Genomic DNA, 25485 nt, shown 5'->3' with positions numbered 1-25485 from the left:
GGAGGGGAGGCCGGGGCGAGCAGACGGAGTGCGGCCGCGCCGATGTGATGAGTCACGCGAAGACAGCCAGACGCGTAGGTTCCTCACAGGAACCCGGAGGAAACATGAGAGTGCGTTCCTTATTACCTAATCCCCGCCTCAGGATTTCCCTACGCTCATCGTTTCCGCAGCCGCTGTCGCCTACCGCGGGCTCCGACGGGACGGGACGAGGGAAGGGAGCGGAGCGGAGCCCCTCGGGGCAGCTTTCCAGAAAAGGCTGTGCGAGCAGAGCCGATTTCCGTGAGGAAAACGAGCGCTCTGGATTCCCCGAGGGGCTGAGGGGCATCCCCGGGCCGGAGAGCGGCCGCTCTGCTGAGCTCCGCCTGACGGGCCGGCTGTGACGCAGCGCTGTCGGCGTGTGGTGGCGGAGCGGCTCGGCCGGGCGATCATAGCGCACACAGCGCTCACAGAGCCCAGAGAGCTCACAGCGCTCACAGAGCCCACAGTGCCCGCCCGATGAGCGCCGGCCGTTCGCGGAAGGCGTTTCTCGGCTTGTTTTATTCGCTGCTGGCAGAAAGCTGTTCTCAGAGCTGTGGGGTCGGTAGATATCAGCGTTGAGCAGCTCTGATTGTCGTAGGGTTGAAACAGCTCGAGCACGGGGGAAGGAATGACACCCCGAAAGTCTGCTGCGCCCTGAAAAAATGGCCACGTGCAAAACTGTTCCCAAACGGGAACGGATTGGGGCGAGGCAGATGTCGCTCTCCGCCTGGCAGGCATTGCTGCGCTGCCCCTGCTCTGTGCTGGGCACGGTTACTTCGGAGCCAAACTGATGGCAGTGTTTGCAGTGTTTCCATCGGCTGATCGCACTGCAATCTTGTGAATATGTAAAAGCCCCGAGAGTTAAAACTGCCATTTGTCACAGTTGGTCTTCCGCTGCCAAAAGCTCTCAACGCGGCAGCAAATGGCACGGCTTCTCCCCGGAGCATCCCTCAAAGTACGTCCGTCACTCTGCCGGTTACGTATTTTCAGTGTAACGTTATTTAAGGATGCCAGGTCGAGCTGAGGGGTACAAATGATTGCGGCTCTTTCTGAAGAGGCAGCCCGTGGCTGCAGCTGATGACATCATTGCTTTTTTCTTTTTTTTTTTCTTTAGGTTTGTACTGCATCATCCATGAGTCACAGCCCTCGGGAGAATGCGTTTCAGTGCAAGCATCCGAAATAACAGTTGTGAGTTCATTATTAGGTGTCATTCAGTAGTAATTCAGAGACAGTTGGAGTTCCCAAGAAGCTGTGGTCTAAATAATCTTCAAGGAAAAAGCAGCATCAACAAGATGTATGATTAAGCTTCATGTTGTATGACAAAAAGCAATTAAGCTATCCAAGAAAAGATTTTAAAAGCATCTAAGATTGTCTTTTTTTGTTGTTGTTATTAATTGCATATTTCTGAATTGTTTAAAACTCAAGAGTATCTGAGAGTAATACCTCCTCTGTTTCACTCTGAAATGTTAGTTACCAGATGTCCTTGATTCATCTTGGCAGTCCCATGTGCTTTTCATCATTTGTCCGATTGCAAAGGATGCTGCTTAAAATGAAATAGAGTAGAACTTTGTACTCGGCATACTTTGTCAAGTTTTGGCACTGTGGTCATGTTAGTATTGTTTTGTTTTGGTACTGAGTCAAGAACTTACGGCCTTAAGCCATGCCAACATTTGTTTCTGGGAGGGAAGGTGAAAAACCATTCTTATTAACCTGCAGTGTGGAACATATGGTAACTGTGGGTGGTAGGGCTAAGTCAGGCAGCCAGGAACCTGCTCTCGCTTCGCTGTGCAGAGACAGCAGGGCGGGCAATTGCCACAGAAGGTGGCCGGAGTGCTCTGTGCTGCTGTCCAGAAAAGGAAGCTCTGCATGTAATGTATTATCAAGTAAAGCTCTAATCGGTGAGAGGGGTGTTTGGTACTATTAGAGAATGCTTTTAGTATTTAGTAACTCTGGAAGCTAAAATTAGAATGCTTGCCTGCACTCTGGGTTGCTGGGTAGCAGCAGCATGAATGGTTCCTATGTGCTGAGGTCAGGTGAATGGAAGAAACTCACAATTCATAAAGTTTTGAGGCTGAAATCATTGGTTTACAACTTACTGTCAAAAGAACGTGTCAGGCTTGCAACTGACCTGAGAAGGAAATGCATGCATTCTGTTTTGTTTCATGGTGTTGTGTTTTTAAGAAGGTTTTACAGTCCCGTGTTAGAAAAAGATTGTTTTATTTTAGTCTTGAAAATGCATCTTCCTCTTTCTTGTTATACTGGTGAGAAATAAGCAGGATTTTAGCAGGCCTCGGGGAGGTGACCTGAATAGTATGGAGTGCAAGGAGAAGTGCTTTTTAATTCTGTGTAACCTTTGGAAGTAATTCTTCTGCACTGACAAGCAGGGGAAAAAAAAGACAGGTTGTTGAAAAGCATTTGACAATAATATACCTGTGTTGTGTGTTCTGATACTGAACGAAGGAGTATAATGGGAAAACCTAATGGTGAATAAATTGCAGTCAGAGGTGATCTCTTAAAAATGCAGGGCTCCTGTAGTAAACCAAGGTAATTTTAGAAGCTATATTCTGTTTTCCCGGTCAGATGAAACCATCAGAAATGCACGTATTTCAAAGCCTTTGACTGCTCTCATTTCGAAGGCAATTCTACTGTGGAATTCCTGCAGTGATGTATATGGGATAATATATGAAATTATACTTGTAATATGCTGCTGAAAGAGCTTAAAATTCTGTGTGTTCATATGATCAATATCTGTCACCTTGTGAATGTGAATACAAGCCTGCATTCTTGTTATAGCTCTTAAAACTCAATGATGTTATTATCGTTCAATTTCACTAGAATAATTTCAATTGTTTAAGAGTAAGAACAGTGAGAATCTTGAAGGAATACAGTGAGAAGTCTCTCGTTAACAAGCTTCATCAAGCTCTAATTGATTTTTTTAGCTTCAGCCTTTGCTCCTTTGCAGTTTGAAATAGCACTTGAAATAGTATCTTCAGTCACCACAACTCTGCTGGAACCTTCACCATAGAATGACTTAACAGTTATAAATTAACAGTTATTCTATTCAGATGTTCCTATGAACCAAAGTCTCTCTCCCTCTCATGGTTTTTGGGGCCAAGCCAGCATTTTAAGTTTATTATTCATTGACTATTTTGAGATATTTTGAGATAACCACATTCATTGCAAAATACAGGATTTCAGGCCCAAATCCCACTTCCAGCTATCACGGAAATTTCCAGTCCCAAATTCCAAAGGAAAATTCCATTTTCAGTATTCCACTCACACCCTTGCTTAGGAAAGGGGTTCCTTTGAATAGCAATAATGAGAAATAGGATATTGGTCTGTGCCTGTTTAGTTAGACTTGGAAATCTGTTGGAGAAAAATATGTGGAAAAAAGAACAACTGAAAAGCTGGGCCTTTCAAAGTGGTGGGACGTGCCTGGAACAATCTCAGAGCATAGCAAGATATAGCACAACATACCTTGTTTCCCATTAACAGAGGTCATTTGTTGCATCATAAAATCTTTGACTGAGTGATTGAAGTGTGCCTGTAGATTAGTGCCCATGGATTTACCTCAGCAAAACACGGCTGACATGTAATAATAATGTGGTCTGGATGTTGTCAAATCATGAGATACCTTGCAGGCAGGAGCACACCACAGTCCAATAACTTGTTAAGGTTGATCCACTTCAGCTATCAGTCACTCTTCATTATCATAATTTCCTTTTACTGCTAAATGGAGCTGAAGGGTGCAGACCTCCTGGATATCAGCAAACAACAGACTTCACTGACGTTGTTTCTGTGCCAGGCTCTTCCCTATACTTTCCATTTTTGTAGCATACTTCATCTGCGGCTGACGTCCAACAGCACCATACTGTGTGAATGTAGCACTACTGGAATTTCTAAGCCTGAAGCTCACTTTTGTTCAGCAGAGGTAATAAAAAGCCTATATGCCACTTAAATCACATTTACACCCTGTTCAGGGGGTTTCACAGCGTGTGCACATTCTGCCCTTTCAGGATAGAGGTGAAGTTCATCCTAAAATGAAAACAAAGTGTAAGCCAGGCTCGTTAAGGTGCCTGGTGGGATTTAAGGCTTACTTTAAATGATATATCGACATCTTACTGCAGATTCAATTCTTGATTCTGTAATATCCTTCTCCAGTCACAAGACTTTAAATTTTACAGTCACTTCCTTAGAAATGCCTATTAAAAAAAGGGAAAGAAAAGAAAAAATATCATTGACTTCCATGAGTACCACCATGCAATCACTATTGTGGCCATACAGGCATTATGTTTATAATATACGTGCTATAAAAGTACAGTTAAAATCTGTAGGATTCACAGACATGAAAATAGGTATGCTAATTTCCTTTGAACAACCTCAAATAATATGCTTCAGTGTGATAGGAGTTTGGGTTAACTATACGAAATGAATGAATGACTTTAAAGAGAGACATTCACGTAATGCCTCCCATAACATTTTATAGTCAAATGTGCAGTGAGCCTGCATAGTGAAGAAAGGTGTGACAAATAATGTTCCAATCTCCTGCTGACTATCTCTCACTGTATAGGCATAATTTCTATGCTAAGGAGACAACTTGTTCTCCAGCCCAAAACATTTTATTTTAGCAACATATATAATAAAAACTGAATCACTAAGGAAATGTAGTTGTAACTATGTTGCTAAAAGTGCAGCATTCACACTAAATAAATTAGAGTATTAGAAGTACACAAGTTGTAAATTTAGAAGTCCAAAATAAAGTCATGTGAGATACCACGCTGAGCGTGTATTCAAACAACGTGCCTGGAGGCTGTGAAAAAAACACCCACATCCAGTTAGAGCCATTTATTGCGGCCCATAGTTTCTGCTTTGTGCTCCTATCTACATTACTTGATATTTTATATTTTCAACATCATCTCTTCTCATTGTTTGAAAATGAAGTCTAATTATTTTTTTATCCTGATGCTTCTCAAACTCCATTTAAATCAGTGGCAAGGATTTTTAATTAAAATAAATTAACATTACTAGCTATAATTCTTGAAGTGTGACTCCAGGAAAATATGTATTTTTCAATGCATCCTTTTGGTATATAATCTAACTTTATACTGCTTATGTAGTGATTGAACGATTGCTCTTAATACCATGCATTAATTCTGTAGATTGTGTGGAGCTTATTAGCTCTAATAAATAGATTGGGCATACTGTACAAATACTCCTTGCTTGCAGGGAGCAAAATGGTAGCTTACAATTTAACAGTGGGTGCATTTGTGGGTGAAATTCAGAACTGGGAAGTGGGCCAGTTCCCAGTGATTTCGTTTTTCAGTATAGAACATCAATGCAGAAATCTTTCACTGGTGAAGGCAAGCCAACTTTCCTGACCCTAATGGTCCAAAATCGCTCTATGGCTGGGAGCCACAAGACACTAAGTACGTAGCTTTGGGAGCCAGGGAGAAGGGAAGCCCAGGAGCGGGGAGCAGCTGGCACTGGTTCCCTGTCACAGGGAGGGCTGGTGTGGAGGAGGCCTGGGCAGGCTGCTTGGCAGCCCTGTGACAATGCCAAATTCGGCAGCCGGTGGCTCATGTTCCCTTACAGTGGGGTGCATGGCACTTGGAATGGTTGGGAACCACAGGTTGATTTCTCTAGTTATTGTACTGTGAAGAGAAGTACAATTTTCCTTAGATATTCTGTTTGTATTACTGCAACGTAAGCACTCCATTTAATTTCCATCTGGTACTCTGTTGTAGGGCAAAAAAGCATAAAACCATAAGTTAAAGATATTTCATATAAAGTTAATATATGTTAAAACAATATAATATAAATTCATATGCCTTTCTAAGTAATTATGGTCCTGAGCATGAGGCAATCACTTTTGAGAAGCTGGAACACAGTTACTTGTCCTTCCAGCTGACGTATCTTTTCTTGTTCAGAAAAAGGGTGGAGATAGAAAAGTAAGCAGTAAAGATTTCACCTTTGTCATTAATCCATGAAATGCTTTTGAATAAATCTCATTCTAAATTTAGTGACTAAAAGAACAGTGACTGAAATTCAACAGAAAAATAGATGTTTCTCTCCAAGCTGTGTTTGACATTGGTGTTAGCAGCTCAGCATCCATCCACGTTAGTCAACCAGTTTGTAACCCACTTTAATGCAGAGTTGTTTGGCTGCATCACTTGAACCTTGGCTACATCTTCTTGTCTTCCATTAAGCTGTTTCCTCTCCAGGTTTTCTTAATACACGGAAATTGGTTGGATTCTCAGCGTCTCGTAATGGAAAAGGCACAGAACACATGAAATCAGGAAGAAATAAATTATTTTCTGTATCCAAACTGAAGAGTTTCAGAGTAGGATTCTGGGCTTGAGAAGTATCTCCTAACCACAATGTTTTCTTGTTGCCAGGCCTTGTGGTACATACTGTGTTCTTGTTGTGGTGACAGACAAAGTTCCTACACCACAAGTAAATGTCAACCTTACAAAACTGAACAATATTAAACTCAGCATGACAGTGAAATCTGCTGCCTTTCAGAACAGTGGAACTTTAGCAACAAACCAGACGACCTATTTTGGTTTTGATTCATTGCCACAAAGTAGCTAGCTAGAATCTTACTTCTTGAGCAGTCATAAAATTCTCTTCTGCTGCTCACTGTTGTGCACTGCCGCTCTGAAATGCAGAATTCCAGGCACATGTAAGGAAATACCAACTTGCCATGGAAGATTTGTTGGTAAGGCAATGGTCAAATTATTTCTTTATACGCAGTTCTAAGCCTGGAACAGCTTCCTTCCTTCTCTCCAGCAGATGAGAACAAAATCTGGCTCATTTAATCTAATTTTGTCTCTGCCAACAGATCCTTCTCTCTAGTTCTGGTCTGCAGAGCTGATTTTTAGTATAACTTCAATTAAGGTAAATATATAAATAAATCTCAGCATAGACAGCTTCCAGTATTTCTCTGGATGTTTTATAACTCCCTCTGTTAAGCAAATAACTATTTTATTTTTATTTTTATTTTTTATTTTTTTTTAAAACAATGGCATCTATGACATCTGGAACACCGGAAGATCTAACATTTGCTTGGCCAAAAGGATCTGCCTTGGTATAACAGGCTCAGCATTCAGCTGGGGCTTCTGGACGCTACTCTACTACAAACAAAATAAAAAGAACAGTCAGATGAAACGAACGGTATGTTGGATATGTCCTCGCACATGTAAGGATGTGCTGAGGATATTAAATCAAAACAATATATTGACAGAAACGGACGTTTTCATAAAACCAAACAGATCAGGTAGCAGCCATCGCTAGCAGCCAGCAGCGCTCCTTAAATGCTGCTACGCCATTCGTGGTGCATGGCTTTCCTTATGCCTACGTAAGCATGTGCACTGTGCTGGCTCCCCCTCCTGCGCTGCAATACGTAGGAAGCTATTATTCCCAAATGGAGCATTTGCTTGCTGACATCACATGCAGTAGGACCCTTTTGTTTGCCTGTTTCTCCTGCACTGAAATGTTTGCCTGAGTCACGCATCCCGCTGCCTTTCTTCCTCTCTGTCATGCTTGCTTGAGAGCTTCTCCCTGACTCATGGTTTTAAAATTTTGATAGAGCCCAGTTTGCTGTATGGCAACTGATGACTCTTTCCTTTTAATATTTTATTATGTAAATTATATCTTAATACTATAATGATCGAAAAATCACTGTCACTTTTTTTTTTTTTTATTGTCAGCTTTTTAAATGGAGAGCTTTTGTGACTCAGATTCAGTGCTGAATTTTGTTTCAAGGCAAAGTCAGTTTAGCCTTACTAAATTAAAAATTAAAGATAGCGACTCCCACAACTTGAATTTCCCATTTACTCTTCTGGCTGAATTTCCTCAGCTATAACATTATCAAACTGTGCCAGAAAGGGGGTCAGATGTGTGGATGTGTACTGACAAATGCTTCTCACAACTGAAGAAATTACCATCTTGCACTGCAGTACCTTTTTTCTCCTCAAATAATCTTATTGATCTGTTTCCTGTTAATAAAAAAGGACAAATCCCTGCTGTTTTCTCAGTGGATAATCATTCATTTAGTTTAGATTCTGAAGCTGCTAATATACTGCTGGTGTCTAAGAAGCCTAGGTCTCCTCTTAGTTAAATGAAAGCCACAAACAAAGCACATTCCAATTACAGAATTTTCATTCTGAATGCTTTGGTAAAAGAATATGGAAAGCTAAGGGCTGAACAGCAGTTTGGCTCAAGCTTGAGTAGTGATAGAACATTCTCACTTACCAAAACAAAAACATAAAATTGCATTACATTTTTTGTCCTTCAAATCTAGCCTTTTTGTCTCTATTTTTATCAACACAAGATAAATGAGAAGTTCAGAACAGTGCTTGACTGCCCTTGATCAAGGACTTAGCAGCAGGTAAGGGCTAACGCCCCATTCTGGCATAGCATTAAAGCACGCATTCATCTTAAAGCATCTCTCAACAGCTCCACAGCTTTCTGCCCTGATTTGAGGCACCTGAGCAGATTGCTGCATGGAACCTTGTTAAAATTCAGATGCACACAGAAACAGATGAGTGATCAAGAACTGTCATTAAACATACTGCACTGGATGCTTGCATTTCCTGTTGTTTTTTTTTCTTAACCCCAAGCAGTTGTATCCTTCGTCTCAAAAAAAGCTGAAGCCTCATCATATAAAATAATTTTATTATAAAAGTAAAATTATGCCATACACAGATAATTTTTCTGCCAGAAAAAAATTCTTATTACAATTTTAACAATAAAATAAAGTCCAGAGTACGAATTTAAAGAACCTCTCAGGCTGCCTCTGGCTGCATGCTCTTTCCATAGTTCTCATGCAGCACAGCTTTTTGTAATGGTTCTTTTGAATCACTCTTGTTTTTCCTCTTCTCTCCGTGGTCGTTTGCGAGGGTTCATTTCAGTACCTTCTGCATTTTGGGTGACAGGTGGAGGCTGCACATCTCGGAAGCCCTGAGGCTGTAACATATAAGTAAAACCATGTGATATTACTTCTATAGATACAGAGCATGAGTAACTCTAGTTCCCAGAAGATCAGAATGAGGCATGATGCTACCATTTATTTTAGAAGAGTGGATGCAGAATGCTTCTAGATGAGGTTAAGCTCAGAACTGAAAGGTTTTCAACACAGGTGGCCACCAGTTACTGTCTCTGCTTCCTTTCACCAGCAAGGCTACCATTTGCATTTTACTCTACCAACCCCTGACTACGTAGCGGTGCTTTTCTGCAAATTAATTTATGCTGCTTATTTAAATAAATTAAAAGCCAAATCCTTCAGCCCAGATTCGAGCCAAACTCCTGCAGAAGCAAAGAGATGAGCACTGGATTAACTGCCTCAGCCATCTTCAGAAACAACACTGGCAATCTTCTAAGACCTCTTTCTGTTTCACGCGTCTACTTAATGAACTGAAAACACTGAGGAGACATTGTAAGAGAAGCGGATACCTCAACTGGCCTTTGCAGTCAGCAGGGACAGTCCCAGCATAGTGATTTATGGGACACAATGGCCTGAGTACCTTTAACTGCCAAAACCTAAATGTAGAATTGAAAACTAGATGCTGCTACATAGTAGAGAGCTTAAGGTGATCTACTTTGCTTAGTACCATTGGTATTTTCTGTTACATTACCTCACAGTTTGATGATCTTACAAGATTTTAGAAGATGGAAGGTCTGAAAAATCAGTTAGCTAAATGTCATCAGTTATTACATAACGTTGAGACGTTATGTGAAGCCTTCAACTGCCTTATCTCCAAATGCTGTGTAGGGAGCATTGCTGACAGCTGAGTGAAGGACTCACTGTACTGCAGACTCAAGAGAGGAAAAAGTGTTAATCAGAAAAAGAAATTGTTCTGAGGATCCTAAGTGCTCACGTTGAGCACACCTCAGGAAGGCTGACACTTCAGGTTAGTGCAGTGTGAAAAATCAGGGAGAATTACAACCAGATGTGTGACTTTTTCAAAATGCCACTATGTCCTGCACCAAGATGAATCCAAGATAAAACCAATCAAAATGTTTTGCTTGTGTCTCATCTCTGTATTTCTATTTCTAAATGCCTCACCTCACGTAGCCTGCTATGTTTTGAAGGGAACAAACAGCAAGAGGTGCCACGAGGGCAGAACCTGTGCGGTCCCTCTGCTATTTTGAGCAACTCAAGTGTTATTCTAAATAGCATAATGGGGAATCTTCAAGTTTAATGTTTCACTGCTGCTTGCATCTAATCTCTGCTATTTCCCTTAGGCACAAAGGTGGATCAAAGCCAAGAATCCACTTAATCTAGCATGCTAGACTCTCAGTAAAAGCATTCCAGTGGCTATAAAGGCCAGAACATGATGAAGCAGGCTGCTTAGTATGGACTAAGTTTTGCGTTTTGTTAAAGGCATGTATACAGCCTCTCTCCAGTGAGAAAGAAAGGAAGAATTTTGTAAGTACATGCAAAGCTTGTTAGCGGTTTTATATGGAGAAAACATGGCTAGCAGAACTAAGGCTGAAAAAGGCTCACTTGGACCTGCATAGCTCCCACCACAGATGTGCTCATCTTGGGTTGTTCTTCAGTGCTTTCTGGCACCTAGAGACTACATCAAAACTGATGCCTTTCTTACTTTAAAGGCATTCTCATTGTTAGTCTGACAGACCCTCCGAAATTCAGGGAAATATGAACAATTCTTACAATACAAGTTCTGGATCCCTATTTTCCATGATCAAATAATCAGGTCATATTACCTGGGAAATTTAGATGAATCAGATGAGCCATTTACTCCCTTGTGCTTAAATCAATTTACATTTCTATACTCTGCACTTAAGAATGAATCCTCATCAGCCTGTGAAAGAATTATTATTTCATTTGATAGGTGTTCCATAGCTTCCAGGCTTGCTCAGTCTGGTGGCTGAGCTACCAATGTGCTGGAAAAGAAACAGATGGAAAAGAACTGGAGCTTCAGGCACTCAGTCCCATACTTCTCCATGAGTGTACAAGCATTGATCAACCAGTTGTCAGAAGTACCAAACTATCTGATTTGCACTGAATTTAACAGCAGTTATAAGCCTATGCATCTTAGATATTTTTTTTTTTATTAATTTGCTGGTTATACACAGATGTCCTGCATCATACTTGGAAGCACTGAACACATATTTACATCTTCCAGTTTAACTACTGAGATGAGAATGAGAAATGGTAACAGCAAACAATTATTATCAGACCTGCTTTTAGACAGAAACAGGGATAACGCATTTTTTACTTATAGAAACATCTGCTGAAGCAGCTCAACAGGATTCAAGGAAAAAACACAGGCATAGTTTGAAGTTGTAACTAATCTTTGATTAGGATACACTCTCAACTACATCAAGATTCACATGGATGAAGACAGCATAGCTGTTTTATAATATGTATAAAGCTGAAATGGCAATTAAACTAAGAGAATCCATCTATTTGGCAGCTGCACAGAGAGGGCTGCAGAGCTACATCACATAATCTAAACAACCTTGGGATGTGGTCCCATTTTCCTGTCCAGTCTTTACAGAACTGATAAAAAAAATAAATAAGTAAATAAAAATAGTGGGAGCATTTAGAGCTGGAAAAAAAAAAACAACCTTGAATTCTGCTCAATATCTTGAGGACCTCATTTTAGGGCAGCATTAAAATCTGCAGGAAATGCTATGGCAACGTGTTTCCATGAGGACACAGAGCAAACAGTTATGGCATGTACCTATGTATCTGTCATTTGAAGACACAAGAACTGAGTGCTTGTTTTTTTAACCTATAAACAGCTTAAACAATATATATTCTCAATATGTATCTAAGCACTCAACAAAAGAAAAACAATCATAGGATTTCCCTAGGGCTGAATAAGGACTCCAGCTGGAATCTCATTATACAGTAACAACAGAAGAAAAAATAGATGCTTCTGTATATGTGGCCTGGCCATAGGGTCACCAATAGGACAGAGCTATGAAAGACAGAAGTACAACCTCTGTTATATCAGGCAATGTACAGGCAGAGATCTGGAGGTCTCTGGAATGCCATGAATGATTCTGGTCAGCCTTGCCCTAAAAATGACAAATTGGAACAGATGCAGTTTCCCCAGCCACTGGGGAAACAAACAGTCTGACGGGGGAAAGCAGCTTGGCTTCCTGAAGGAAGGCTCCAAGTGCAAGATTCTCCTCTGTAGTTGCACTTAGGCCAAGAGTTAACATGAAGGGCAGATAAACTGTGCAGCACTACGACAAGCAGAAATGGGCACAGGATGCCTGTAAATTTGATGGTTAATCTGGAAACATCCTGGTATTCCTGGCTACCTTCTGGAAGAAGCTGAAAGGCAACACGAAGAAAGCAAACAGCATTCTCAGGTTTGCCAGCATCTGACAATTTCTTTACTTCCAACACTTCGTTCCCATCTCTGTATCTCCATCCCAAGAGAAATAATACTAACTGTAATGTTATATGGTATGGTTGACTCCTTCTGACTCGGTGATTTGTACAATGTTGCCAACCTGGTTTAAAAAAAATAATAATAATAAGATTATTGTCCGTGAATACAATAATAAAAAATCATAAGCAACCAAATGAACAGACCCAAGTTTTCCCACAGTCATGTGATAGGTGACCAGTGGAATCTGTGTGCATTTTCACAGTGGTCATATAAATTCTGGATGCCAAAATCCCATCCCTGTGTGACCTGTAAGCTCAAATACAATCCAGACCTACTAACAAAGAGCAATTAATTAGCCTTGTTTCATTACAGTAATTCCTCACATTCTTGGAACAATATTAATTCTGAATTAATTTCAAATGCCACTTTCTTAAAATGCAAACAAAAACGATTTTAAGCACAAATCTACAACTCCATAAAGCAACTATTTTTTGCTTGGCCTCTCAACGTCAGGAGATACCCTCAAGAATTCAAAAACTTCCAGGGAGTTTTTTTTCCTGGGTGTTTCACAACCTGGCAATATAACCGAGCGAATGCAGAACAAGAACAAACTGTTCTATTTCTAAGCCTGACCTTGCCAGTGACACACAGCATAACCTGGAGTAAATAGCTTTTCTTCTATTGCTTCTCTAACACTTCCTTGACTTCATGCATTTAGAGTCTAAGCAACGCATCCTGACTTGAGCTTACGCTGCACGCAGCCCAACAGCTACTTGCATCATACAGAGAGAACAGTGCAAAATGCCTCAACAGCAAGGGATTTTTCAACCAGTTCTAAGGCTGTCAGCTTGCACCGTGCCCACCTGCACAGAACTACACCAATGCAAAGCCAGTACAGAAAGTGTTCTCTCTGTACCAGGACAGTCTGCCAAGGATCCTGTTAATTATTTTTGTTTTTTTTTTCTTTTTTTTCTCCCTGAGGTGCCATTCTATTAGAGAGCACGTAATTACAGCCTGAGGAACACTGCCACTTCATATTAGCTACGCAGGGAATTCCTCAGAACATCTAAGTGGTGGGTTGTACTTTACAAAATAGCCTAAATCCAAAGCTGCAGAAGCCATGCTTTTACAAGCGCTCAGCTGGAGCTCTGCTGCATAACTCTGACTCAAAAGGATCTTTCCTCACTGCACTGAGAACCCTTGTAATTAAGCTCTGACATTTCCAGTAGCAAAGAAAAGAGAAGGGTATCGTATTTAGTCAAAGTGCAGTAAAAAAAGACAAATGCATTCTCAAATGGTCATCTTTGCACCTCAGTAACCTAATGTAAAAACAAGAATAACCACAACGGATCGTCAGGTCCAAGTAGCTTATGCTACAAATGCAGCAGAATCCAGCTACTTCTGCTTTTTACAGACATACAACTGTAATCCCAACTGCTGTGCTTCTGCAGGCCTTGCTCCATATTAGCTGCATATTTATAACAGTAAATAAAACATGTCTGCCTGTCCTTGGCTTTATTTCTGGAACCTACAGCTCCCAAATTACTAGCTGTGTTGCAGAAGGAAAGAAAAAAAAGCTCTTCACTTCTGATATACAAAATTAACTTTTGTTCATTCTGTAATCATCATGTTGATGCAATTTCTCCCTTATAAAGACTGTTAACTAATCAGTGCAAATTTAATTCTAAACCAAACAGCCAGCTGTAATCATTCTGCATTGCCTTCACCCTCGGAATTCTTAGAATTTAAAAAACAAAATTCCACAAGAAAGTGTCACTGCACTTCAAGTTTATCAAGCAGAACTGTGCACTACAACATTCCAGCAGCATTTTTGTTCACTGTTTGCAAAAGGATTAAAAAATCAAATGAAGGCTTCTTAAGTCCCAAGGTGCAGCACTGTGATACTGTAATGCAAGATGAACCCAAATGACCAAGAAATAGAAATATGCTTGTAATGTAGTGAAGAGGTGAAAAACGTACCAAGAAACAAAACAGATCTCACTGCAACAGGCAAAACTTTATACCATTTTTAGAAAGGCCATCTTCTCTCCTTTGGGCTTCTAAGCCCATCTCCCATAGGTGCACTCTACATTGTGAGTAAGGTGGCTCTCCTTCCAACCCTCCACAGCTTACAGCTTTATGTAGCTGCTCAGTTCTCCAGAGCCATCAGGTCACATTTAAAAGCAGAAAGAGCCAACAGCTGCCACTGAGGTGCAGGTGGGCCTATGTCCTAAGGATTAGAATGTAGATGGAAAGCCTTCTTTAGCATCAAATGAATTTACATGGACTGCACCATACAGACTGAAGTAAAAAAATCTCATTCCCTGCTCGCCAAATGTGGTGAGACTGAATTTTTGATAGAGCCAAACTCCCATAGAAGCAAGGATTCTTGTGTCTCAGCAAGTGCCATTACAATGACTTGGTCGGCCATGGCACAACCCCTCAGCAACAAACCACCCCAAAAAGGAAAAGCAGAACGGTTCAGCTCTCACTGCCTTAGCTCAAACGAGACAACTTTTCTTAAGCTTCAACAGCCTGGGTCACAGAAGACCAAGGACAAAAGTCAAATTTAAAACTCTGCTTGGCCATTAAAGCCCATCTGAAAAAGATCCAATGTCACACTTGTCAGTCCTACTGCATCCCTTTACTGGCCTATATTTTCACTCACCTCTGAGTGTTGTCCCAGTGAAAGATTAAACGCACGGTAGCAGCATGTCCCCAGCTTTCTCCTGCAGAACAGAAATTTATTCATCTCCTTTAAAAAATAGCAGCTCCATAAATTGAACTGAATTTAAACCAGTCTTCCAAAAAAAAAAAAAAAAAAACCCACCAAAAAACCATGATTAAGCACATGTATCTTTCTTACAGAAACAACTCATCTTTTTCATACATCCAAGGATTTCACATCTAGTTCAAAACAATGAATAATCTCTGTGTTTTATAGAAAGCTTGATGCAACACCTCTGTATCTGTAGAAGAAATGTACATGTAGCTCATAAAGGACAGGTACTAGGCAAATCCTGAATACAGAGGCACCATGAAGAAAAGATCTTTCTTATTACTGTAAAGAAGTCTAGGTAGTATGTCTAAATCCTACTTCAAAATTGTGGCATTCTCTCTCTCAAGCATAATTATGAGCAAACATCACTCCCTTTGGGATACATGCTTTGGGAGAAAGTCAATGATTATTAAAGTATAAGGGCCCCTGAAGCAGTCTTCCACTTCTAACAGAAGAATGCAAACGAACACAACCATAAGTGAAGGGAAAAGAAAAAAAGAAGGAAGTTTGGAATGTTACTGTATTTCATGAGAAATGGTTCTACTGTTTCAGCTCATACCTGGCAAGCTCAGACAATTTACAGACAGATTTGTTGGGTGTTTGTTTCTCCCATGAGACATTCAGCAGACTGAAGATGGATTAGAGTTTAAAAGAGTTGTTTGGGTTAAGTGCTGCAAGCCTGCACACAGCTTAACTTCTGAATCACTTATTTGTTGGATCTCCATCATGTCAACAGGCCCACGTGCCCTGAGTGCTCTGGTATTCATTAAAGCATGGAGAAGGAAAAACATGATTCAATGATAGGGAAGACCTGGACCCCCTAGGCGTCTTGCCAGACTCTGTTCCATTATACTGAAATTGAGATTAGAGATTTTGGTTATCAGATACAGTTCCAAGTCAGAGATCAAAACACATTTTACAATGGGTATAAATTCCACACCAGCATGTTTCCAACTATATTGAATATGAGAGAAAAATGCTACCGTAAAATGAGACATTTCTGAGTTAAAACTGTTTGCAGATTAATATTTGACCTCTTTTCTAAATATATCGAGTAGAAATGTCTAGGAACAGCCAGCTTAGCTATCACTAGTGAGAAAGAGAGCTGCCTTCCATAAGGCTTTGACTTAATACCTTGCAGCATCTGTGCCTTTTTTCCCCCATCATAATTAAGAACTTCCCTTCTGCTAGGAAGATGAGTAAGAGTTTAGAGATTAATGTTCTTGTAAAATCTTAGAAATTTCTAAAGCTTACCAGCCAAATGAAGGGAAAAAAAAATATGTAGGGAAGGCAATAGGATTGGTTTTACTTGGGGTTTTGCTCCTGACCCACCCCTCAACAGCTTCTTTGACTAAAAGCAACCATAGAAAAGTATGAGGTTCTTCAGCCTTTACAATGAGGCTTTTGAAACAGCCTCCCTTAAGAGTGGGTCATAAAAACCATCCTGTAATCCATCAACTCAATGCTTTTACTGAGTCTTTGGAATAAATTCACATCCAACTGAAAACAGCTTTGGACCACTCCAAAGTACTCCACTTGAGATACTGCTGTTTAGGATGAGCAGAATACCTCCTTGCTGAATCTTTTACCAGCTGCTACAAACCCTCAATTTTGCAAGACTACATCCTACTTAGTTATGCATATTCTGGTGAGAGTCACAATAAGTTTATGGTCAATAGGAAGTTATGTCAAATTACACATTTGTAAAAATAAATACAAGCACCAGACAATACCTGATGTCTTTGAGTTGTAGCCTACTCTGAATCCTTTCACACTCCTTACTGTCCCTATGACTTAAACACAACAGATCTCAAACACTGCTGGTTATTTTTTTTTTAAAGATGGAATCTATCAGCTTTAATTCAGTTTATAGCCAGAAAGGCTGCTAAAAATAACTAATACTTCAGAAAGCAAGAGGCAAAAATGACAAAAAGGGTCAGGTACTGAAAGCTGGTTCTTTATCTGCATGCACAGCTCAAAGTTCCACATTCTCCAAGGAGATGATGTGTATTTGTTCATCTTATCTTACATCTGTGCCAAATGGTTCAATGCCTGCACAGACACTGAGAACATCTCTGCTTTTGTTCTGTCTCCTTTCTCTCCTTCCTCTGCAGAACAAGAGGTTCATTACTTAGTTCACAGAAACTGAAGCAGTGGACAGATAATTTGTGCCCTTTAACTGCATCACAAAATAATGTAGTTGCAACCTGTAAGAAGAAAAAGCTCACCATTTAACTCCTAGTTTGTCTACATCTCTACTTCAGAAGAACTGTTCTATTTTTCCCTATGACCACAGCAGAAGACTCCATCTGAGGTACTCTGCTCATCACAGGGCAAAGTCTAAACAGAACACTTAAATTCTCTATGGGCAGGCTGTAGTTGAGGATCCCACACAGAACTTTCCTCTGTATCATAACTAGAGAGATTAATAGGTAGATGGTTCCAGCTGTGCACCAAATATGAAGCACTTCTGCAAACAGTAAATGGAAACATGTTCAAGTGTAATGGCAAAATAAACGATTTAAATTTCATTGGAGAGGCAGTGGATGATTCTCTGGATAACTTCAGTGTATTCTGAGGTGTGTGACCACTAAGTTGTGGACATGTGTTCTTGTTATTGTTTAACTTATTCATCACAGTCTTTCTGGTAGAAGTTTAAAGCCCATACTGCCATTCCTACATTCTTTGTATGATCCATCACCAGCAAGTTTCATCTCAATTACCTCATCATCTGCCAGCAGCTTACTTATTATTTAAACAGTTGAAGCTTACCTGGCCCACTTTTGGCAGAAAATGGGTTGGGAGACAAACAAACAGCTCAGCTAGCACAAAGCCACCTCCAGCAGGGCTGGTGGCCTCCTTAGCTGACACTGCTGCAGCTGGAATACCTCCACAGCCTACCATCCTCAGGGGAAAGCTGCAACACATTTGCTGCAGCTACTATTCTTAATACCATGTGCTTCTCTTTAAAGTGTGATCCTGTCTTCTTAAAGAACAAAATAGATCTAATACAGAGTTTACTAATAATTTGTTGTTGTTGTTCCCGATGCCAAAAGTAAGGAAATCATGCACAGTGCAAGAGCTAACACCTACCTAACGCAGGTACCAACATGGACTGGTTCTGTCCAAACCTTGTTGTCATTTGGTTTGTCAGAACAACCTGAAAGAGGAAACAAGCAAATAAACAACGTTTCCAGAAAACAAACACAGTGCTGGGAGGGAAGGCTGGCATTTCTGAAAAGTTTTTATCAATCAAGTAGTTACTTGAGCAAAACTCTTGCCAATTGAGTTTGTGTTAACAAGAAGAAACTATAAAAGGTCCCTCGTTTTTTCCTCAGTAGCCAAAACAAAATAAGAAAACTCTGAAAAATATATTTTCAGTTTGCATGAAAGGAGCATTTATTCCATTCAGGGTTAAATAAAAATAAAAACAAAATAACTTCCCCTACATTTCTTCCTTCCCAAGGGACATAACTTGTATCTTCCATTGTCTTTGTACCGAATACCATTTGGATCTGTATTTAGATGCACATGTCTTGTACTAGCCCTCTATAAAGAGATAACAGTTCAGTCACTGTGGTTAAAGTGAACTTGATGCTGCACAAAGCAGGTATAAACCCAGTGATTAAGAGAATTGCTGCACCTCGTAGTCTAAAAATGCGCAAGAGAGTACAATACAAAGCAGGATGGAAGTGAACAGACAGAGCGGGGGAGTGTTTTCGCAGCACGAATCACTCGTAGGAGGTTCACAGACAGTCTAGGTTAGATCTCTGGTAGAAATGAGGGTGGGTGAGACAGAAAAGAGCCAGGAATATTAATTGCAAAGTTCATTAAAAATGAAAAATAAAAAAAACGGTATCTATCTTAAACTCCAGGGATTTTCACTCTTTGTTATGCTTGTAGCCAGAAGAGCTCTGAGCACAGGGGGCACATACTGAAACATTTCTAGAGCTGAAAGCCTTGAGACAAACCCTGACATCTGAGAAAGGTTCCTCATCCTGAACAGATGATAACAATTCCACCAAGGCTGCCCATCTCATTGCTGGAGAACGGTTGTTTCCGGGCATTCCAGCACAACCCACTGAGTTCAGCTTTAGAAACTAAAGAAACCTTCCTGCCGTATCAGAGCACTCAGACTGCCCAGCTTTGCTGCCAGTCAAGCAATTTCTGGCATGCCGGTTGAATTTAATTCCACAGAGCTTGCAAACACTCTAACTCAAATACTAACAAGAAGGCCACTGAACTAAACCATTTCTGAAGCCCTGTGATTGATTACTTCTTTATCAAGTGTTTATTTAGCAACTGTTTGTACTAAACTGCTCACTTGTTCAACAGAAAAGTTATGTTTCCCTTGAACAAAGAAAAAAAGGCTATACAATGACAACCACTCCCTTTCAAGGTCACCAGGTACCCAATTTATGAGTGAAAGCACTCAAAACAGGAGGCTGTGCAAACAAAGCAGTCACATAACATTTGTCTCCCTTGGTGCCCACACCAAAAGGAGGAACCTTCATAATTCACATCACGAAGGAGAGGGGGAACACTTTCAGCAGGAAGCACAATCACTGAACCAAAGCAGAACGCGGAGCTGTGCTCCTTCTCTTCCTGCAGCTGACAGAGGATGCACAAGGGAAGGCTTATTTTTAGCACTTACGAACAAAAGCCAATTGCATGAGAGAGTCGTGGGCGACAAGGAAGCAAATCACCTGGAAACAGCTACAGGAGCAAGCACCATTTTGAGACTGTGTAAGCTCTAATTCCTGAACAATGCTTTTCTGTACTTCAAAAGACTTGTCAAAATAACTTCTGGAACAGATGCAGCTTCTGAGTGCCATCTGCTGGCTACGTGGTTGCACCTTGGTGGGCCTCCACACCAGCACAAATGGTGTAGCTACAATGCCCAGGAAGGAAGCAATGGGTTTCCATGGGTGCCAAAACAGCAAACCAAACTCCAGCAGATAATTGCTTTTCCTTCCTAGGAACAAATTTATTTTTAAACTAACAGGAGTTGTAACTGCTAAATATTTCAAAGTATTTTATTGTGTGCGCTTTGCAGGCAGAAAATAGTAAAGAAGCATTCTATTTCCATCCATGTCCTGAAAGAAGATTATGTGAAACCATGAAAAAAAATGACATGCTAGGATTTGAGATGCCCAGGATGCTTTTTATTCAATTTTTACTTATTTTGGCAAGACCACAATTTTTCCATCTACCTAGTTTTGCCTGTGCTGTATGTCTATATTCCCAATCAAACTGACAAACGTTATAGTAAGGGACATCCTTTCAGCTTTAATTTGCTGTCTGTAGACAATTACAGATCACACTGGCTTAACTCTTTGTTTTTTTATTCCCAGGTAACTCTTTTATGATGTAACTCTGCCCCAGACCTACCGCTGATTTATGATCATTTGCAATGATGATCAGCTGCTGTGCCAGACCATTCAAAAGCCGTGTTCGAAGTGAGAGGTCCTCGAAATCATGGCGAAAGGGAAATGCAATTCCATCAATTACCACCAGTCGGACCTAAAGAGAGAAGAAAAGGAAAAAATGACCACTGCTTTCATAATAAAGAGCTGTAAGATTCCTTCTGAAGAGCTTCGGAATGTTTTACATAAGGTAATCTGTTATTTGATGCTCTGATGTGTGTGACAGCACAACACTGTTACTGGAGACAAACAGCAGTGCACAAAACAGCGCAGGGCAAAGAGCTTAAGCTCCAAACACACTGGGTAAGTGCAGTATGCATTATGCACACACGCAAGCTCAGAACGCATCTGCATTAGCTTGAACAAAATGTTGCACTAAACCTTTCCATTATTTAATTCAGAACAGAGCTGCTGTTCCAACTATTTCCAGTTTCAAATCTCACTCACTTAAAGCTCACTTATCTCTGGTACAGAATACAAAATGACAAAGCTGGACTTAAGGCCTTGAACAAAAGCTGTAGAGGAAAATCAGAAATGTACTTTTGTCAACTCTCCACAAACACTATTTTATTTTACCTTCTCCCCCAAAAAATAAAGTCCAAACCTTAGCTAGAAGACATGCTGTTTGCAGTCATTGTTAAGATCATCAGATTCTGTGGGTCCTGTCTGTTTTGGAAACATGCAATTTAGCAGATGCCTTAAGATATTCCAGATACTATGTAGTGGAGCTGAGTATCTGCCTTGCCTGGAGATGTTTGCTTTGCTGAATTATTGCATCTGTAGTGATTATTAGTTGAAGGTAGAATAAAATGCTCCTGCAGGCTCGTCACAGTCGAGACACCATGCAAACATTAGTGTGGGATTTTGATTTCTACTAACTTCATTTGTTGCAGCTGTTCTGATGACACAAATTTGTCTGAAATACAGATTGGAGATGGATTGCCCCAGTGTTCACATGTTGTCTCTAAAATCCCAAATATCTACAAGTTCTTGCATTAACCTACAAGACAAGCTGGAAAAAAGAACATTCTGATTTTCTGTATTATTGATTTAACTTGTTACAAGAAAGTAGCTTTGTAGCTGGAACATACAAGCCTGCAACAAATATCATGCTGTGAAATGGCCCTGAGGCTCCAACTGGAAAAAAAACAAACAACAAAGAACACCAAGTAGTTAGAACTAAAATATGATGTTCTCCTGTTAAAATTCTTCTCCTTTCTGCAAATTCATCTCTATAAGCCTGTTCATCTTCCTCTTGAGTAATTTTTTGACTGGAAAAAAAACAATCAGTTTAACAATCTGAGCATGACTCATACGAGAAGGGAATGTTTACATAGTTCAATTACTTGCCTATCAGATTAGTATAGCAAGGTAAGATGTAATTTAGTTTACTTTCTCCTGGTTGCATTTGTTTCAAAATAGCAAATAATGTGGCCTAGTTTTGCTTTAGATCTACTTGAGAAAGCTTGATAACACGTGCCTTTCACACATCAGTTTGTCTTTACATGACATAATTAATTATTTTTATTATGACAATGATATTTACTAACTTTTTTTCATATTATTGGCATTTCTTATACCAACAAGCTCTCAAAGTAATGCATATTACCCACTGTCTCTCTCTTACAACTATGTATCCTCTCCTTGGAGGTTTTCCAGTAGTTCCAATCTCAGCACCAGATCTGCAGAGGGATCACACTAATTTTAATGAGATCTGGACTTCAACGAGCAATCTGTCAAGTCACTTATAGCCTGTCCAAGGAATCACCAGAAGGTCGTACGGTTTTCCTGCAACCTTCAGTATTTCAGGCTCCAGGCCAAGCATCGATAATCAGCACAGATGGCACCAAAGAACTGCAGCCCAGCGTAACTGCGCTAATGAAGCCATGTACTTTCCACAAGAGCAAACACAACAGGGCACCGTTAGTAACTGGCAGAGAAAGGGAAATACCAGACTATACTAAGCAAAAGTAAGACTCCCATCTGTGCTTTCAAGATCATAACAGCTTCCAAAAATGGAAATGAGATGCAAAACACAATTTAACTAAACAACACTGATTTGTGCTCTGATGCAATGAGGCAGAAGTTTTGTTCTCCAAATCCTGCTAGGGAGTGATCTGCTATGTGGAGATCTGCTATGTAGAATCTAGAAATCTGGAAGGAGGTGGAGAAAATCTGCCTTGTTACAGCATTCCACTAAGAACTAGATACTAGGCAACTTTTTGGCTGTAGTCCACCCAAGAGTTAAGCTGCAGGCTTTCGTTGCTTGTAGCAACAGAAGATGTACTGGAAAGAAATCAGAGTCACTTTCTGCATGCCAAGATGTGCAGGATGCTTTTGGTTCTTCTTCTGGGAGGAAAAAACTGGCACTAGGTCATTCTGATCCCCTGCACAGTGGCCAAATGCAAACAGCTCAGCCTTCTGTACAGCCGTTTTGTGATGATTTCTACTTTAGTGATCGAAGAAATGCAACCTTTATGGCAACACCAGATCCAGTACCTTTGCCTGAAAGTTGAGATTCGGGATGATGGCAGCATTGGTAACCAAAGTTAATTACTCTCAAGAGTCATTGGGACTGGAACAGAAAGCAAACAAGTAAGCAAACTTTACGTTTGTACTCTGGCATCAGCCAATACATTATTGCTAAGCTGATGAAGTACCAATGTGTTACTCTTATTATACCAGAGGAGTATTCCTGAAAGCATCTAATGCAAAAATGAGTGTTATCTTCAGGTAACTCCATGATAACCCTTACCTTTCAGTTCTGCAATAACTCTTACCTTTGAGTGTTCCGAAAGAAAGTCTGGGAGGAGATAGACCTGTGCTAGAAGCTCTATGTAGTCACGGCAGCGGAAGTAATATATGTGAGAAAGGATACTTTCAAGAGAAAAAGTCTCCAAAGCTTTTAGATGATCTGAGAATAAACAGATGAATAACCAAGTCAACAACCTGTAGGTACTGGCATACTGCCGCCCTAATTATTCTACCATTCCACGTATAGCAATAATAGCAGCAAACCTCCCAGAAACTCTGCTAAGATAAACCAGTGAAGGTAAAGAGTGTGGGAAACATATCTTCCATCTGGTTTGAAAGTCAGGAAGGTAGTGAGCAGATGCTCGCTCAGCGTTAGCACACAGATACACTGGAGCCTCCAAGGGAATGCTCAAAAAATGAAAAATTAACTTATGAAAAAGAACTCTTCAATCACTTTCAAACCAGAGCAGCACAATGAAACATCACACAGAAAAAAAGTTACTCTTAGACGAGATCAGCTCAGTCTGCAGTATGGCTCTACAGTCACACTGACGCAGTTCCGGGTATGATACATAGAGATAGAAGTAAAAGGTTGGCAGCAAGAACAGCTTAAGCAAGCACTGCTGCTGAAACCCTTCAACTGCAAAATTCACTCCTTGGAAATGGCCCACTAGACAGAAATAAATGATTTAGCAACATACCTTCTTCTTGATGAGCTTCAGCAATAAGCTGGCAATGCTGCACGCAGGCAGTTGCAATATCTGCTGCTCTGTCTACCATAAAACTGCCTTCAGTATCAATGAACACTGCTTCCCCAGCTACACCCCCAAAGCATTCCGGGATCTGGACATCCACTGCCAACTGCATACTGTCATGGAAAACAAAGACAAAAAGATAAATAAGTACATTACAAATGTCCCCCTCCGAACTTGTTACATTTCTGCTAAGGAATACTGCCAGGAATGGGAAGGAATAGGGCCATGATAAAAAGATGAACTCTCACCATCCTTAAATTCAACAAAGAAAAGTGATTCTCAGTTGCACACAAGTAAACTAATAAAATCAAATACCATAGTTGTGTTTTCCCAACACCAGGTGCTCCACAGATCTCAGTAATTTTTGTCAGTTGCACACCACCTCCCAGAATGTTGTCCAGTGCTGAACAAAAGGTGATGATGAAGCCCTGCGCATGCTCTTCTTCCAGAAGTTCCAGAGCTGTGCACTTCCTGGTGCTGTCTGACCCCCCAGCCGTCTTTGCTGCATCGCCAGCACATTCCTGCCTGACAACCTGTAATGCTTCCAGCGCCTCCTCTTTGGAGATCCCAATTTCTAGAAAAGACAAAGTCACGTGAAATTACTTTGTTTTTACAATTTATTTAGAATACAAACAGAAAACACAGCTTGTTTGGCAGAACTTGATACTTCTGCTGCGTGACTCAGAATTATTAATCTTTTTAGTATAAAACGCTTGCCAACACATTGAGAATTAGCGATTCGATCTGCAGAACTTGGAGCAGCTGAGGCATCAGGAGGCAATGAGCAATCTGCAAAACGGCCGTCCACAGCCACGCTTAGGACAGGGGAAAGCAATTCACCTACTGTGCAGAGCGTGCTGCTGAATTAACCTCATCTGAAGCAAGAAAATCCCTGAGAGCAGTTGGGCTGCCAGCCGGTGGGCAGCAGCAGCACCCACAGATCACAGCGAGCAGCGGGGCAGCGCAGGGCTGAGCACAGCACTCAATATTTCAGTCCTGAAACAAAGCAGAGCCTGCAGATGTCCTCACATGCTTACAACGTGTTACCAGTGAGGGCCGCCAAGCAGACTGACAGGCAGCCTTCAGCCTCCTGAAAAGCAGTTCTTATAACTCCACATAGGTTCATTTTGTGTAACGCGTGCAGCTAAGAGGAGGAACGTGACAGTGCTGTTTTATTTCCCAGTGCTTATCGCTCAGTATAACCAGTGACCACTTAATTGCCCTCTCCCCGGAGGTGTCCCAGGTCCCCCAGGGCAACTCCCACAGCCGAAACCTCAGGACGGGTAACACACTTCAGCCTCTCAAGGTGCTTATCGAGCACTGAGCCCTGACACGAGCACTGAGCCCCGACACGGGCACAGCCCCGCCGCAAGGAGCTT

General features: G+C 40.9%; 1 protein-coding gene across 3 annotated transcripts; it reads right to left on the bottom strand.

Annotated features, from left to right (window-relative positions):
• Nucleotides 1–8677: 8677 nt before the first annotated feature.
• Nucleotides 8678–25419, bottom strand: RAD51C (RAD51 paralog C). 3 transcript variants are annotated; one of them, XR_002121025.2, is made up of 10 exons: nucleotides 24951–25419; nucleotides 24422–24680; nucleotides 24053–24219; nucleotides 23378–23511; nucleotides 20563–20694; nucleotides 18265–18331; nucleotides 15061–15121; nucleotides 12453–12513; nucleotides 10747–10926; nucleotides 8913–8985 (listed from the first exon to the last, which is right to left on the bottom strand). XR_002121025.2 is itself a non-coding variant. In XM_010722053.3 (9 exons), exons 1-9 carry the CDS (start codon nucleotides 24979–24981, stop codon nucleotides 8878–8880), a joined length of 1020 nt encoding a protein of 339 aa, XP_010720355.1. In that variant the 5' UTR covers nucleotides 24982–25084; the 3' UTR covers nucleotides 8678–8877. The 3 variants fall into 3 exon arrangements, 2 of the variants coding, with proteins under 2 accessions (XP_010720355.1, XP_010720356.1); XM_010722053.3 differs by lacking the exon at nucleotides 10747–10926 and having other exon boundaries at nucleotides 8678–8985; nucleotides 24951–25084; XM_010722054.3 differs by lacking the exons at nucleotides 10747–10926; nucleotides 12453–12513 and having other exon boundaries at nucleotides 8678–8985; nucleotides 24951–25092.
• Nucleotides 25420–25485: the final 66 nt, after the last annotated feature.

This window comes from Meleagris gallopavo, chromosome 21 (genome assembly GCF_000146605.3).
Source record: "Meleagris gallopavo isolate NT-WF06-2002-E0010 breed Aviagen turkey brand Nicholas breeding stock chromosome 21, Turkey_5.1, whole genome shotgun sequence".
In the NCBI taxonomy this organism is placed as follows: Eukaryota; Metazoa; Chordata; class Aves; order Galliformes; family Phasianidae; genus Meleagris; species Meleagris gallopavo.
Note: the sequence above shows the minus strand (reverse complement) of the source record. Positions and strands in the feature narration are given on the sequence as shown.